Below are 16,568 nucleotides of genomic sequence, written 5' to 3' on the forward strand. Positions count from 1 at the left end.
GAGTCCGAGCGCAGTTCAATACTAAAAATTATTTCTAAACGTTGTTTTGACTCAGATCAGCAGAGACAGAGACAATCAGATGCAGGGGGAAAAAAACTGTGAGAGACATTTGAAAAAGGGTTTTCCAAAAGTCTGCTTTTACTCAAAATTAAACCAACGGCAGCCATGATGGTGGTAAATATGAGCACATAAACATAAACAATGAGATGTTTCCAACCGAGTGAATATTTCATACAAATAAAAAACGAATAAAGATTGGTCATTGTAGACTGATCCGAGTTTTGAAAAGCCCCTCTTCATGTTTTCTTTTTTAAAAAAAAGTACTTAGGATTCTGTAGTTTTGCTGGCAGGACTGGAACTTAATTAAGACTGATGTTTGGATTTTAAAGAAATAGTTCAGACTCTTTGAAGTGTATGAGGCACTTATTGATAGTCAGCGTATTACTGAAAGCAGATGGCGCTTTAAACGCCCCGAGCTTGGAGAAGCAGGAGTACCAGCACAGAGGACGGGGTCATCAGAAAAATCTACTTTAGGTACATAAATGAAGGGCCACCTAATTAAATTCTGAATACAGCTTGACATGCTTTTCCAGCTGGAAATATCCCTTCCTCTGAACCAAACAAAATCCATTAGCGAAATCAGTAATTTGACTTTGCAGAACACAGGAGTTGCTGGTCTACCGCTGCCTCGATCTGTTAACTTGTTTTGTGTTATTGTGTGACTTCATCATTTCAGAAGGATAGATCAGATTCACCAAAGTGACCCAGCAACATGAACATAATAATCCAAATAATCATAGGTGTGTTTTCGCCTCCCTTTCCCTTTAAGGATGCTTTCACACCTAAAAGTCCGAACCAAGGTTCACTTTTTTGTTTAATGTTTACATTTGGTTTGGTTAGTTCTGGTTTCACACTGCAGTTATCCATATATTTATGGTTTGGCAGTTAGCCTGACTTCAGTGGATGTTTATGATTCACATTGTTGTCACCATAATCTTATTATTATTATGACTCCAGTTGACTCTTTATAAAGTCGTCGGACCAGATGTCTCCTCCTGTCCCCATCTACTCTTACGACTCATTTTGTTTTGGTGATATCTTGGCGTGATTTCCTGTAATTGGTCCGAAAGTCTGAACGATCCAATCCAGCGATCCTCTTTTCTGGACTGTTCACACCTGTAACTTAAACTGAAAAGTCCGAAAGTCCAGACCAAACAAGGTAGCTGTGAAAACGCCAGGTTGCTCCTGCCTCTGGCGCATTGTTATTTAAATGTTGTATTCAAAAGTCACACAGTTACATGAACAAACTAACTTATTAGGGCAGCAGTAAACCAGCAACTCCTGTGTTCTGACAGGTAAAAATGACTTATTTTACCCATGAAGTTTGGTTGGTTCAAAGGGTGATATTTGGCTTATATAACAGCAGTTTCCTGTCAGAAAAGGCTGTCTGACTGCTGGGTACAGTGTTGAAAATATTCAAAATATAGCGTACACTTAAACTGAATATCTTTTGCTACAGATCCTGGCAACACTGGTGCTGCTTCTCCAAAGGTAACACACTAACTATGGATAAATACCTCACACAACACGCTTCAAATAATCCAAACTGTCCCTTTAACTGAACTAAATAAGTCCTTTAAGATGGTGATTTACTGGATTAGAAGTTGTGGCTCATCCCACAATGCAACATTCAAACAATATATCCAGTTAAGTCACCTGTTAGTTTGTTTAAACTGACCAGATGTTGGCATTTTACTTTGTAGGATCAATTTGTAGAAAAAAACAAACAAAAAAACAGCAAACCACCGCCACCTTTCAGCATTTGGTCTGTTACCAGCGTCACGTGATGTCTTGGCTGTACTATCTACTCTGTCCTGTTCCTCCTCCTCCTCCTCCTCAGATAGTGATGAAGCCTCCTTGGTCACTGCTGACTGACTCTGGTACCACGCAGCGACCCCTCCTCCTGGTCACACGCCGCTTCCGGTGGAATTTAGCGTAACACCGAAACCCTGAAAGATCATAAATAACCTGTTATCGAATGGATTAAACAGAAGCAACAGTTTTACATTAGTTTTTGATTATATAAGCAGCTAAATCTGCAGTGTTATAGAAGCTAAGATTGTAAAAACCAACCTTACGAAAGTGCTCATGTGACACTAAACTCATCTGAGGCGTTTAACATCTTTATATTTTAATGAAAACTGACCCTGGAGTGATATAAGCTGGAGAGGCACGCAAACAATCTATAAAATCAACATCCCTGAACTCAGAACTATTTTACATGAAAATCAACATTTAATAACGCCGGGACCTTTTCTGTTTACAGCCGTGTCAGTCTGCTGCTAATTTTGGCCACTCCAGGGACCCGTACCCATCAGCAGCCGATGGCTTTTAAAATCTTAATTACAAACAGTGAGACTTGGGGAAATGGCTCAAACACAAAACTGCACATGAAAAGATGAGCTGCTGCTGCTGCTGTAAAAAAAAATCCTCAGGCTATATAGACGCTAAAAGAGCCACCGAGCAAAAGTTTGGGGACATATGGTCATTCACTGTCTGGAGGAGAGTTAGATAAGAGGATAAATATCACTCTTTGTGTCCACCGAAGCATTTTTTCCTTAGGCCAACTATTTTTTTTAACTGTTTGCAATAGAAGGACCGCATATTACAAATATACACACAAGTCTGATGAGTGCTGCATGTTTCAAGTTTGTTTCTGATCACCGAGAGTTAAAAATGTCCTTTCCCTGTCCAATCACGGTGGAGGAGAGGTAGGAGGAAACCTTCAAACTGTGTCAAAGTATTCCTTGAACCGTCCAACTTTAGCTGATATGTTTCCTCGTCCACAAAATCAAATAAGCCGATGCAGACCAGGGGGTTTGTCCTCTCCTTATCTGCTTCATCTACAGCAAAGATGTGAGCAGGCAGGCCACTACGATTTGTGCCTGCTTACTGCCTGTTTACTGTCAGTATTAGGTGCTTGTATTAGTATCATGCCGATATTTCATATTGTACTGCTGCACCTCCGAAGTGCCCTCCAGCTCTCCCAGAAGAGCGTTTGGCGATTTCAGCTGGCAAAAGAAATGCTCTTTATGTCTGTACAGTAAACATGAAGCTTGAGGCGATAAAGTTTGCTCAGCACGCAGAATGGAAATGGGGAAATGACCAGAATGGCTCCGTGCAAAGATGACAAAATCCACTTACCATCGGCGTCAGAGTTCAACAATTAACACAATTTATCTTGCTTGTTTAATTCCGTACAACAACCAAAGCAGGGTTCGATGCCGATAACAGTCTTGGAAAATGTCTCTCAGCCTAATATTGCTGTCATCATTGTTGGCAAGTACTTTGCACCCAAACTGGACACTGCTTCCTCCCACCAGTGTCCTGTATGCCACATTTTTTCAAGATCTCTAAACCAACAGTTTGCTGTTTAACGGTGGGTAAAAATATCTCTTAACTGCACCCAGTTCTTTCCCAGAGTCTGCGGGCTGGGCAAGTGTTCAGACGTTAACTGGCTGAAGTACTGAAAATCTGTACAAGTACCGTCAGTCTGCTAAAATATTACTCAATTACAGGTAAAAGTACTGGCGTTAGAAATATACTTAAGTAAAAGTACAAAGCATTTGTCACAAAAACTACTCCGTCACCTCTCCAAACTAGGGTTCCAAACTTTGTGTGATTTCCTGAACCAGTAGTTAAAGATGCTAACAGCTGATTGATCATTAATAATTTCTAAGATACAAAACACGTTTTTTTTTGGTTATTCTTTTTTTTGCCAATTTAAAGTTTAATTTTCCTTATTCAACAAACTCCGCCCAACAAAACAATGTCAGATGAGGTGCAGTTACTGCCATGACTACTGATTAAATATCCATGAATACATTTTTAATTGGTAAAATTCTTACAGCAATTAATTGATTAATGATTAATCATTGACATCCTTTCTCCAAATGTGTGCTGCTGCAGCGTTCTGTTTTGTTTTTCAGCTGTATGTCATAGTTTTCATCGGCCTGTTTGTGATCAGAGAACCTGATTGGCTCCTAAAATGCAGATTAAAGGTTTGGATATGAATTCAAACTGTACTCTGTATTCAACTATGATTTTAAAAGTAACTAGGTAGATTACATCTTGTCATGCATACTTTAGTACGAGTAAATTTGATTGTTGATTGACAGTTTGATGACGGTCTCTTCACTCACCTTCCTCACACATGCAGTCGTCGTAGCATTTGTTGTTGAGTCCTCGGTTGTGAGGTTTACACTCGTGTTGTCTCAGGTCACAACAAGAACCTTTAACAGAACAAACACACGTGATGTTGTCAGGAACACGATTCAAAAGGATCATTGATATAAAGAAAGTTACTTAAAGTTGTAAGCAACAGTTCCTACTAAAAAAACTGCGTGTCAATATTGTCTTAAAGGCCCTGAAGCGATGAGGTTGTAAATGAACACACCGTGTTCTGCCAACAACTGATTGACAAATTGAAATTCTAAAGGTCCTGATGAAGCAGATTAACTGATATTTTTCATGGTAAATAAAATGTAATGTTTTTCTCAGAAGTTCGACTTCCCCTTTAAATCACTGGGAGGACTACAAACCTAAAGGACACCATGCACCGTAACAATTAAATCCCGGTAGGATGATGTCACATGTCTACTTCCTTTGTCCCCAGTATGTAATTTCCTTGTGCCGGCGTTGGCGTGTTTGTTGGGAGGAAGGTGCACATTCCTATTAACATTTATACGAGCTGTGAACTTGTGACGTTTGAGAAATGCTTGTTTACTTGTGTTCAGTCTTTCTGCTCACAGAGGGAAATTTATCCCTGACCTGCCTGATTCTCTAGGAAAGAGAAAGACTTCAACATTTAAAAAAATGTCTCTGTGGGTGAAGGAATGTTTACTTGTTTAGTAACTTTATTAAAATTATGTACGTGCTGATTATGCATCTCGAGAAAGTAAATTTGATTAATATTTTTGTCAAAGTACAGTAGAGTACCATCGAGCTCCAAATGAGGGCAGATTGATGACACTTGTGTCAAAGGGGCAGTAATTCCAGAGACCCTCTCTGATTGGCCACTGACAGCAGGTGACAGGCTGTAAGAGGTTTTTGGAAACAACCATCCTCAAGTGCAACATCACATCATATGATTTTGTTGTCGATATTTATGTTTTGCAAGAAAACTACTCAATTAAATTGTGACCTAGATCTTTTGTATGTTGGAGCGCCACACTTGAATTGTCCCACGGTCCGGAGGGACGCGTGAGACGCAGACCGACCTGGCAGACAGTCCAGGTGGTGGTCACATGGCTCGATGGCGTCGGCGTCCACGGTGACGTTTCCGCTGCTGAGGTTCTTACTCCGCTTCTTGTCTGCAGCAGCAGGAAAAAGAAACAGACACAGCAGTTTGATCCTGAAGGTGTCCGATCGATACACGGCCTCAACCAAACAGATCGATTGATTTGTGACTCAGTTACAAAATTATGCTTAAAGGGACAGTTCACCCCAAAATCAAAAATACAGATTATTCCTCTTATCTGTAGTGCTGTTTATCCATCCAGATTGTTTTGGTGTGAGTTGCCAATTTTTTGGAGATTTCTGCCTTCTCTTCAGTATCAAGTGGGTCAATGACACACAGTATTTGTATTTTTTGGTCCTTTGAGCAACACAAGCCAAGTACCATTTAGTCCCATTATATTGGAAAAAAGGCAGAAATCTCTACAGCTGATATCTCCAAAACAACTCACACCAAAACTATCTAGACAGAAAAACAGCACTGCTGATAAGAGGAAAAAAAATTGTATTTATGATTTTAGGGTGAACTGTCTCTTTAAATGTCACTTAGTTTCTGGTAAATATACATATTTATTTATTTCTTCATATTGGTTAGCTGTTAATCCTTTAGATTCAATATTTGATATACTACAAATGAAATAATATTCAGATTAATACTGGTCAGGCTGTTTTTTGAACAGTCCATGATGCCATAGAAGGGGAGATTAATGTGTTCTTACAAAGCCCAATAATTTTAAATACTCACAGCTGCACTTAAAGTCATTTAGATTTTCAGAGTCTCTGTTTGGTTTAAATAAAATGTCAATAATGGAGTTTTTTTCCACCCCTTTGGTCCAGACTGAAATTTCTCTACAAATAGGGGATGAATTACCATGAAATGTTGCACAGACATTCGGGATCCCCACAGAGTGAATCCCAATGAGTTGGGTGACTTCCTGATTTTTCCAAAAGTGCAACCATGAGCTTGTGGTTTTGAGTAAAATACGTCAACATCTAAGACTCTTTAAACACCTGCACCAGCTTCACACAGCCTGTCTGCAGAGAGTTCTGTAAATTTGAATATATATATATTAAAAAAAATCTATAATTTTAGTTTTTTCACTGAACCTCTTTTCAAATCAATGTTTTGCACCCGCACACTAACAATTAAAGCTGTTCACTCACCTTTCTTCCTGGAGGACGGCCAGGTGTCCACAGGTTTCATGTCCTCGTAGTCTGTCCAATCAAAGAGCGCCATGTCCAGCGTCGGCATCACCTCTCCTTGTCCTTTTCCTTTTCCAGACCTCTGCAAAAAAAAAAAAAAGAAACACAACTTTACATTCTACATTTCAGTGGGAACGTTTGCACATGGGCTCAACTCACGTTCTATATGAGAAAGTCCGTCTCAAACACGCTGATATGCAGATCTGTAAACATCTAATCCCATCTTCAATTAGTTTCAGCCTGCTGTGTGAGGTCTGCCTCCGCGGCAATATTTGAAATATCTTCTTTATTTATGTATTCAAACACAATTGTGATCAGAATATGAAGATGTGCCTTAAAAACTAATCCTAAATTTGACACAATCCAGAGTACGAGCTGCTGTAGGGAATACATTGTACAGATCAATTCTGTCACCTCAGATGAATGTTCAGTTACTGCAATTACACCACAGCAGCCGTAGATGACTGTGGTTTGATTTGTTGACGGTGTTCTCTGTCAGTAAACACACTCAGGGCGCTCACACGTCGGACTCGTGTGGCGTCAAGCAGCGCTGCGAGCTGCTTCATTGATTCATAAAATGCCCTCACAGAGTCAACGGAGACAGCGGCAGCAGAGCTTTGAACACCGATCGATCGGTGACCGAGAACATGACTGCCCACGGTGAGGAATACAAATATACATCACTGCATTGGTGTTGTTAATACACACACTATATATATACACACACATGTGGATTGAAACGTGGTTCATTACACACAACCACGGGTTTTATTTTTCACCAGTGAGGACAACTAATGCAGCCTGCAAGTGATCTGCACTCCTGGGTGGACATGTGACTTTTCCTGTGCTGTATATGTGACTTTACTTTAGTGAGATGTTTGAATATATGCAAAGTTTAAACCAAATAAACCATTTGATTTTGTAGAAACTTCACACAATTCATACACAGAAAAATTTACAAACGTATTTCAGGATTTATATATTACAGACTTTCTCCACAAAAATATTTTTCAGCGTGCACAAAAATATTTGTCGTTCTCTATAAATGTTAACAAACCCAAATAATAATAAGTAAGGTTCACAGATGCCTTCCAAATTGACCCGTATGACTGTTACTAAAAACAACTCACGCAGAGTTTGTACTTATGTTGTTGATTCAAGTCCCAAACACACTGAAAGCGTCAGCTGGTGCTCCTTGATGTTCAGACATTTAAAACAACATCTGGACTTCAAACGCTTTTTAAGACGCTTTTATCACGGTCATGGTTGAAAGGACATCAGTTTTGGTTAATTAACCAGTTAGTTTTTAAGAAAACACACACACACACACAAAATATAAGAGGTGCCTGTTGTCCCCATGTCTCTGCTTAAAGTAATGCAAAATAATTGCTTTGACATGCAGTAAGTGGTAAAATATTAAGTTATTTTTTAAAGAAGTAACTAGTAACTGTAACTAATAACTTTATTTCAGTAACTGATGACTATTTCGGTGACTTGCCCTTTAGTTTCCACCTCTGGTGGACGGAGAGGCTCTAAGTGAAGAGCACACTGATCTGCACGTCCCCGTCAGCACTGATGAAGTGACAGGTAGCTGTGGTTTAGCTTTTGTTCAGCAGTGGTCAGAGCTAGATTGACTTTAACTCATCTTCTTCTCTTCAAAGTGGTTTTCAGTGCCTCACAGCAGCTCTAAACGGCATAATGACTCAGGCTCGAGGAAGCCTCACATAGCCAGACCTCTCTCCAAATCACTCAGTGCTGGAGAAAGGCCTGACTCCACACACACATTCTCCTATACGGAAAAAAAAACACCCTGCCTTGTTTGCATTACGGTAAACTAATCACAGACGTCTTGGGCATCGATAAGCCCAGGATGCAGCGACTGTGCTGCTCCAAAACAGTGTCGAGAGGGAGCTTGTTTTGGTGGAACATTTGCACGTCATGACGCGAGCTCTGGCATTAAAATGACTACATCACTGCAAAAGAAAAGGTAACAGCTGCTGGCTTATTTACTTTCGTCCCATTAGCGTCCCAGGCACTACTTTGCCATTTTCGTCATGCAGGTTGCAACTAGGACGCTGTTCTTGTTTCTCAGGGAAAATGTAGATCGCAGATGCTGCTTGAAGCAACCGACCAATGGCAGACTTACACCAGCAGGCTTGAGTTAACGCACCGAACTAGCTCTTTGGATCTCTTGCCCTCTATGACGCTAACTGATGCAACACAACGCAGGCAACACTGGTGCACTTTATACTTTCTCCCCCAGTCAGCAGCGACATGATCTTTGACTGTGGGCCGTCCTTGGACATGGCAGCCAGGTTTGTGTTCTTAAATTGTTTAAGTACTTTGATAATCAATTAATTGGTCTGAGTAAGTTTTTTAAGAAAAAAGTCAAAATTATCTGATTGCAGCTTCTTAAATGTTAATGTTTTTGCTTTTTTTTTTTTTTTACTCCTTTAGGACAGTAAACTGAACATGTTTCGGTTGTGGACACAAATCTTCTCAACCAAACAACTATTAATCGATTAATCGAGAACATAATTGACCAATTAATTGATATTGTTAGTTGCAGCCCTAGTTACCTTTGAGTGTGAAATAAATAAAGAAATTTGCCTTTCCTTGCATTTATATTTACATATTTATACTTGTTCTAGATTTCAGAACACTAGCAGAGTTTTCCCACAACAAGAGTTAGGATGGAAAATATAAAGATAATGAACAGTTTAAATTTCTGCTCCCTGAAGATTTAAGTCAGTAGTTGGAGACCTTTGGACGGATCCATATCAATTCATATAAAAGTAAGAGTGTCATAATAAAAATCTGATATTCCACCTTCATATAAGTGTGTGATGACATTGCTATAAAACAAGCCTCCCCGGTGCATTACTCAGCCATAACTTTCTGCAATAAAAGCCATAAAAATGTTACCACTGTCATTTTCCTCACACAGACGAAACAAAATAGAAATGTTAGACAGGATAATTAAGCCAGCAGGACTCTGAAATGTCTCCTGAGGAATATTTGGTCTCTGAAAGACATCCATCAAAAAATAAAATAAAATAAGAATCAACCTCTTCATGGAAACGGATCCATACTTGTTTCCTTTCACCCGCAGGAAATGAGCCTATATGGAAATATCAATTAGATTAATTGCAGGGGGCTACCTGCTCGTGCTCTGCTGCTCATTAAACCATCAACAGAAGATCGAACATTAATTAAGAAGCCTTTGCCGCATTGCTCGTGCCACTGAACCGAGGTTCAGGAAAGGCTTTCTTCTTCTGTGGTCCAATAATATTTGACTGCTCTATAACTCTTCACTCCACTGGACCCTCAGACGTCTTGTAAACAGAATACCAAGCAGACTGATGGTCCAGTCTACAGACATCACATACAGAGACTGACTAGTACAAGTACAAGTACTTACATTTGGGTACTTGCTGATACCGAGTACCGATTCGAGTACTTAATAACGCCTTTACAGTTCTTACAATAACTTTAAAAACACGTTCTATTTTCATCAGATGTGTAACAAACTGGTGTTGCTGTTTCCTGCTGCTACTGTAACCATGGTTACTAAACACATGACATATTTGGGCTATTTGTAGTAAGTTACTTTTTGATTTTGAGTTCTTTATTAAGCTGTGCAGTTTACTGACTACATGATATATTTCAGTATAATTACACAACATTATTATGGACTTGTAGAATTAAGTTTACTGTTACAGATGGTGTTATATAAGATAATTATTTCATTATCATGAAAAGCACTTTAACAAGTATTTTAATTACACATTTATATGCATATTTGAGTTTCTTTTTCATGTCCCTCTTGTCTAAGAGCTAATTAGTTCCTACCTGCCGTTGTTTGGGGGGGACAGGTATAAATGTGGTGCCATGTGTGCATCGGTTGTTTACCCTGCTGTGAACCTCAAAGAGTGAAGTATGGTGTGTGCTGTGCTGCGAACACAAAGAGAAGTTGTAGCAGCTTATTACGAAGAAAAGAGGGTTACAGACTGTTGGCAGCTGTGTTTTTTCTTTGTCTTTGGATTAATTAGTTGAAGTATTCAACTAGTTTACGCCTGCCGGGACTTATTGGACAGCAGCTGGCTGTGGTCTACAGGTGGACTCTATGAGGTTGTTTCAGTTTTACATGGACTTGCGTGGAATTTTATGGACAGTTGCCAAAGTCACTGCGGTCATTAGTGGATGATGTTGAGGACATCGAGTCTGATAATGACAGCGTGACCAAAAAAGAGGGTAAGCATCAGCAAACTTCTTGAAATCCACGCCGTGTTGGACCTTTAGATGTTTGCTTGTGTCGACCGGCTATTTTTCATGACGTGGTGTCTGACGTAGGGTATCGGAGTAGTTTTATGAGTACAAGCATAAGTACGTGAGGACAGTATGGGACCGATACCCAATGCTGGTATTGGTCTTGATGCATCCGTAGTTTTCAAAACAAAATTGTGTCCTCCCCCTCATTGTGTCTCACATTGGTTTGGTCCACTGACTACCTACCACCATGGGTGTCTTTTTACTGCCAAAATATTTAATATGTGAATTAAGTGAGTTATTCAGACCATCAGTGTTAACGAGAGAAATATACACAAATCTTTTATTTTGTAATTTATTCCCATGAATGCTGTAATCTTAGTCAGCACTCCTCTGGCAGCAGCACAGCGTCCCCTCTCCGTCTCCCCTCGCACCATGAGCCTCAGACATAAGACCAGTGTTGAATACATTACTACTACTAGTTACTTCTTTAATTACTTAACCAATTACTGCATGTAAAAACAATTATTTTGCATTACTTTTAAATGCCTGCTTCAATTCTCTTATTATTGGACATTTAGCTATTTTATTTTAGGGCAGCTGTATTATTGTATTTTGGCAATATTAATTTATTGTAGCTATATTATTTTAGTGTATCTGTAATAATGCAGTGAACCGACTCATGAAATCACCCATCACAGCTCCAACTGGGACCAGGTGTAATGAAATGTCCGCCCTTGTCACCATGGCCTCTTGACCATGAAATATGTATTTTTTCTGAATGGAAGACCTTTTTTTAATATACTGTTAACAGTGGAAAAATTAAGGCACCAATTCATGGTTAATTGCCTAAAATGACCAACGTTCATATTTTTCTAACCTTTTGCAAACTGAAAGTCTGATACTGGAATCAGGTAGACATTGTTATAAGATTGATAAACTTCTCCTGAACAAGAAAGTGTGATATAAATAGTTACATTTATTTATTTATTTTTTTTTAACAGTTTTGTGCTTCAGGAGGTTCTGAAAAATGAGAATGTCATTCTGCAGGGACACCAGATCAGAAAACACTGGAAGACAATGACAAACTACCTATTACCTCATAAGTTGGAGGACTTGTCTGTTGCTCCCACTCTAATTAGTGGTGCTGGATGACGGCGGAGGATCTTTTTTCACTCTTCGTCTTTATTCACACATCCAACATATATCAGACGCAGCTGCGTAGGAAAGTGTCACTTCAGTCTTGTGAAAAAAAAAAATCCCAATTGCACACAGCTGGCTGTCAATTACCGAGGGACATTCCCACAGGACAAAGATTGTCCCACACCTGTGAGACTTTATGTTTGAACAAAAATGCCCTTTGTGACTGTGGTTTTGAAGCAACCTTTGTGAGAAATCAGCAAATCTACAAACCAGCAAGACTGGCTGAAAATGAGGATGAAGCAAACGAGTTGGGTTTTGGAGAGTGTTTCTTCTTCCAAACAAAAATGTGGGCTTTTCTTTTGTGCATGCATCTCTACCTCATCCTTGCAAATGGTAGGGTAAGAGACACTGACATGGTTAGATGTCCAAAGAATGTTCCTGAATAATATCAGACTGTCCTAAGTCAGGCCTAAGTCAGAACATCAACAAAGAATATGTTGTTTACATGACCTGTATCTTATTCAGAATAATAGTTGAAAACTGGTGTACATGCACCCAAGAATTGGTTTTAGTAGCTGGACCTGTCCTACTAGAGTGAGCGATGAGATTGGCTGACACACTAGACGCTTATGCATTGCATGTGCGTGGCGTTACCTGCTGTTTTTTTTTTATTTCAGTGCTCATATTACCAGGTTAGAGCATCCACACAGCCCGTGCGTGCAGCGCTGCTCATGCACGTGTGGCTGCAGCCACGCTTCATCTAGAGATTTGGAGGCTCACCTGTTTCTTCTGAGTGATGCGTGCAGCTCTCTGCAAAAATACACCTTCAAAATGATCTGCTGTCAGTCATATTGACATCATATAAGCAACACAACACCTCTCACTACAGTTTCGGCATCTACATCTGTGCAATATGTCACAGACATGAAAAAACAGGTGCAGGGGAGTGTTTTTTTTCTATCTCGCTCTTTTCTCTCCTCCCTCTATCCCTCCTTCTCTGAGCGAAGCGGGAAAATCACTGATTGCCTTCAGAGAAAATTTTTTTTTCTTCTCTTCCAAACTCTTCTGCAAACTCATTGTAGAAAGATCAGACTTTCAGCAGCCGCCTCGCAGCAGACACGCAGCCTGTGTGGAGACCACGGTGCGAGTGAGTCGCAGCAGTTCAGCGACGATGCCGTCACACGCTGCTCAAACGTGTGGTGTCACGGCGGTTGGTTGTTTTGGGCCATTTTTGTCCTTATTTTGCTAATTTAATGGTCTGGCAGTATCATTCAAAGACACGGTACAAACCCACTGAGCCAAAGAACAATTGAACAACAAACAGAATATTTTCACATCTAATGCAGTGAACTAAGGTTTTACTTTGAAAGACTTTGGAAAGACCAATCAAGATGTTTTTGGTGAGTTTTATTTTGTTTCTGTCTTACTGTTTTACAATGAATTAACAAGGAAATTAAAGCTCATCTTAGTTCAGTCAACGAGGGAAACTTGAATTCAGAATATAAGAATATTTTCTTTCTTAAACTCCTGTGAGTTTATTTTATTTACTGGATGTAGCGAATGTAATGTAGCACCCCTGCACAAATATATCAGCAATCAGCAGTTGCCGGGCTGACGGTTGCCGGTTGTAAAGTTTTAACATATCACCCAAACAAAGTGAGGCCACATGGGGATTAATAATTTGTACTGAAGAGTCTATTTAAGAAAAATGTCTTCAATCAACACTCATTTAAGTAATATAATCTATGAGATTCTTTTAAAATAAATGTGCAGCAACATCTTTAGTGTGCTGTCTTGAGCAGCAGTCCTCAACAAAACAACTGTCAATCAAACTGAGTCTGTGATCCTGAAACTGAGGCAGTTATTTCCCACGAACGCCCTACAAGCTGTTGGGTGTTTGTAACGGCAGCTGTGACGAATGTTAACGCTTTCGCAAAGTGGGCACCAGCTCAATATCTATTGACAACAGGTACCGTCTTGTCTTTGAGAGGCTCATTTGTAACCGTTCCCAGATTAAAGGAGGAAAAATGTGGGGGAAACACGTGTGATGCTGTTTGTCCTTATGAATGCTGTTAATGCATAGTGTTGAAGCTTCCTGCTGGGTGGATGTGACAGGTGGCGAGTGGAGCCCCACGCACTCCTGCAGATCTCTCAGTGCATGTGCCCACAGACTCTCCGTGCTCGCATACATCCTGTCCTGCCACGGTTTCTAATAAAGGAAGGTGGTTGCAGAAAATGTACTGCTGGACTCTGGACTGTGTGATTTTGATCCCAGAGGCATCGTTTTATTATACAGAACACGGCCGTATTTATCACACACACTGTGACCAAGAGCCAGTGAGTCTGGCCTGGCGGAGGAGGATATTTTTCACAAGCAGCACTTTCAGGTTCACACCGTAGTAGAGTGTCATTTCCAAGATGAGCTATGAGGTTTGCGGCAGCATAACGGCAGTAATGGGGCCCATTTTCGCTCTATTTCCCCGGCACACTGGGATCACACTGAGGCACAACAGACGCAGCCTTTAATAAGCACTTGGGTTTCGTTGGGGTTACCTGGGGTTTGGTGGAGGCCGGGGGCAACGTTGGGGGATGCTCGTTCATCACCGTGGTAACCATGGAGGAGCCGGAGCCAAAGACGGCAGCGATGGGGGAGGGGGGTTCATCGCTGGGTGGGGTCACGCTGAAGGAGGGGGAGGCGGCGAAGGAGGAGGAGGAGGAGGAGGGAGGATCGTCGAGCAGATCTCTGTCCCTAAACGCAGAGCTGAGCTCAGGCTCAGGAAGAAAACCTGGACAGACAGAAAGAGAAAATATTATACCAACACTGATGTGTTATGAGTAATGAATACTGAGTGAACCATTTCTAACAAATGTGGAACCAGTTTTCTTTCATTCCTTGTTCAAAATTTAAAAAAAAAATGTAGTCAAACCTTCACAAAGAATTAAAATCATAACATACAGCATTTTCCAAAATATAAAATAACATAGACTCATATTAGACCTGGGCCTCAGCCTCTTGAAGCCCCCAGCCAATACAGCATGCAAGTTTTGAGGTCAGAATTCTGTAAAAATGCAGCGTCCAGCGTTTACATAGCATTCTACATCTCTTTCCTCTGCTCTCCATCTGTGAGAGCTACAGAAAGAGTTTTATACACACACACACACACACACACACACACACACACACACAGGCAGAGTAGAGTGATAGTGCAGACACTCCAAATACAACAATGACGGATCTCAACACAACGGATAACCCCACGCTCCGGACAGTGGGAGGTGCTTGGTTTTGGCTCAAATCATTTCAACATGGCGGCTGAGTCACAAACTTTCTCGTTTTTCAGGTAAACAGAACACTAACATATGTTTCGGAAAACATTTTAGTTGAGAAACAAGCAATGTAGTGACAGAATCTTGTTTCATATTTGATCAGCACTGCCTAGTTTGATCAGACTTTTGTGGGTCTGTGTCGGATGGATGTAATTTGCATAAAGGTCTAGTCATGATTATGCAAATTCATACCGAGATGGTGAATGGGCCATCAACTCACTGTGCTGTAACCATCATGCACTGCGCGGTCGGATCCACTCCTCTCTATAGAAAATTAATTGGATCGGTCAACTTGAGATATGTCAACAGATTTGGTGTGTCTGCACAAGGATCGCTTCTGCTACATCTACACAAAATCCGACATTGTACGACAAGTGTGGGTGTGTTTATTATTACGTTTATAGAACATAACTACTGTAAAACAAATCACAAATCACTCATTTGTTCAGCAGTCTTTTTTCTTTTTTTTATAAACATGCTGCTGGGCTCGACTCAGTTTGAGTCGGTGCATCAGCCCAGCACAGCAGAGTTTCCACCCATTTGAAGGTGTGTATTTACTGATGATAACCCTAACCCCCATTTTTGTTATCTTTGATTATGAAGCAGCAAACTCCTGAAATGTTGGGTTTTGATCAGCAGTAAAATAAAGGAAATGCCTGAAAGTACAAACAGCGACGCAGGGGAGAAACTAAACTTGGAATCACAGAGATTCAGTCAGAAGGTACAAAAATACTGAGAGCTGAAACACAGAGACTTTAAAAAACTTCTGTCTCTCTGCTGTCCTGTACAGACATGAGTTGAGGCTCAGCTTTCCAGTGCACATCAGAAAAAAAAGCTTGATTACTTGCAATAGAAAAGGAGTCGATGGCCTATCTTACACTTATTTTGGTGTAAAAATGGTTTAAATCTCACTCCTGGTTTCAGCCAGGGAAGAGGGGCCATCTTTTAATGGTGCGTTCACAGCAAACTGTTCACCAAAACTACAAAAAAAAATCTCCAATTTAGTCCCTGATGGTTTCAAATGATCCACTGGAGACGATGGACCTCGCCTTGTTGACATGAAATTGTGTGTTTAAATCTTCCAATTTTGGGAAAAGTTTCAGGACTTCTTGTCAATGTTGGCTTAAAGTCTGCATAAAGCCAAAAGCAACTGGCTGCATAAGATTACGTTTCAGTTTAAGCCACCAGAGCCAGGGGACGGTGACCTACCTGAGAATCAACTTGTTTGTCTCAGTCTGCAAGAGGACGGTGATGTTTTTTGTTCAGGGTCGGGTTGCTGGAACTGAAGCGAGCAGCAACTGTCGGGCCGATTCGGACTGAAAGAGTCACTA

The 16,568-nt window shown here is 40.5% G+C and overlaps 1 protein-coding gene across 2 annotated transcripts in view; it reads right to left on the minus strand.

The window, feature by feature from the left end:
* Nucleotides 1-1,794: 1,794 nt before the first annotated feature.
* The window catches only part of draxina (dorsal inhibitory axon guidance protein a), a 34,710-nt gene continuing 19,936 nt past the window's right edge, over nucleotides 1,795-16,568 (minus strand). For both annotated transcript variants that reach the window (XM_084739409.1, XM_084739405.1), the window contains exons 3-7: nucleotides 14,464-14,696; nucleotides 6,460-6,580; nucleotides 5,280-5,372; nucleotides 4,203-4,292; nucleotides 1,795-2,009 (exon numbers count right to left, since the gene is read on the minus strand). In XM_084739409.1, coding sequence (XP_084595535.1) covers nucleotides 1,897-2,009; nucleotides 4,203-4,292; nucleotides 5,280-5,372; nucleotides 6,460-6,580; nucleotides 14,464-14,696 — 650 coding nt within the window. In that variant the 3' untranslated portion in view covers nucleotides 1,795-1,896. The remainder of the gene's footprint in view (nucleotides 2,010-4,202; nucleotides 4,293-5,279; nucleotides 5,373-6,459; nucleotides 6,581-14,463; nucleotides 14,697-16,568) is intronic.

The sequence above is a fragment of the Lutjanus erythropterus genome, chromosome 2, assembly GCF_056507025.1.
Source record: "Lutjanus erythropterus isolate fLutEry1 chromosome 2, fLutEry1.hap2, whole genome shotgun sequence".
In the NCBI taxonomy this organism is placed as follows: Eukaryota; Metazoa; Chordata; class Actinopteri; order Lutjaniformes; family Lutjanidae; genus Lutjanus; species Lutjanus erythropterus.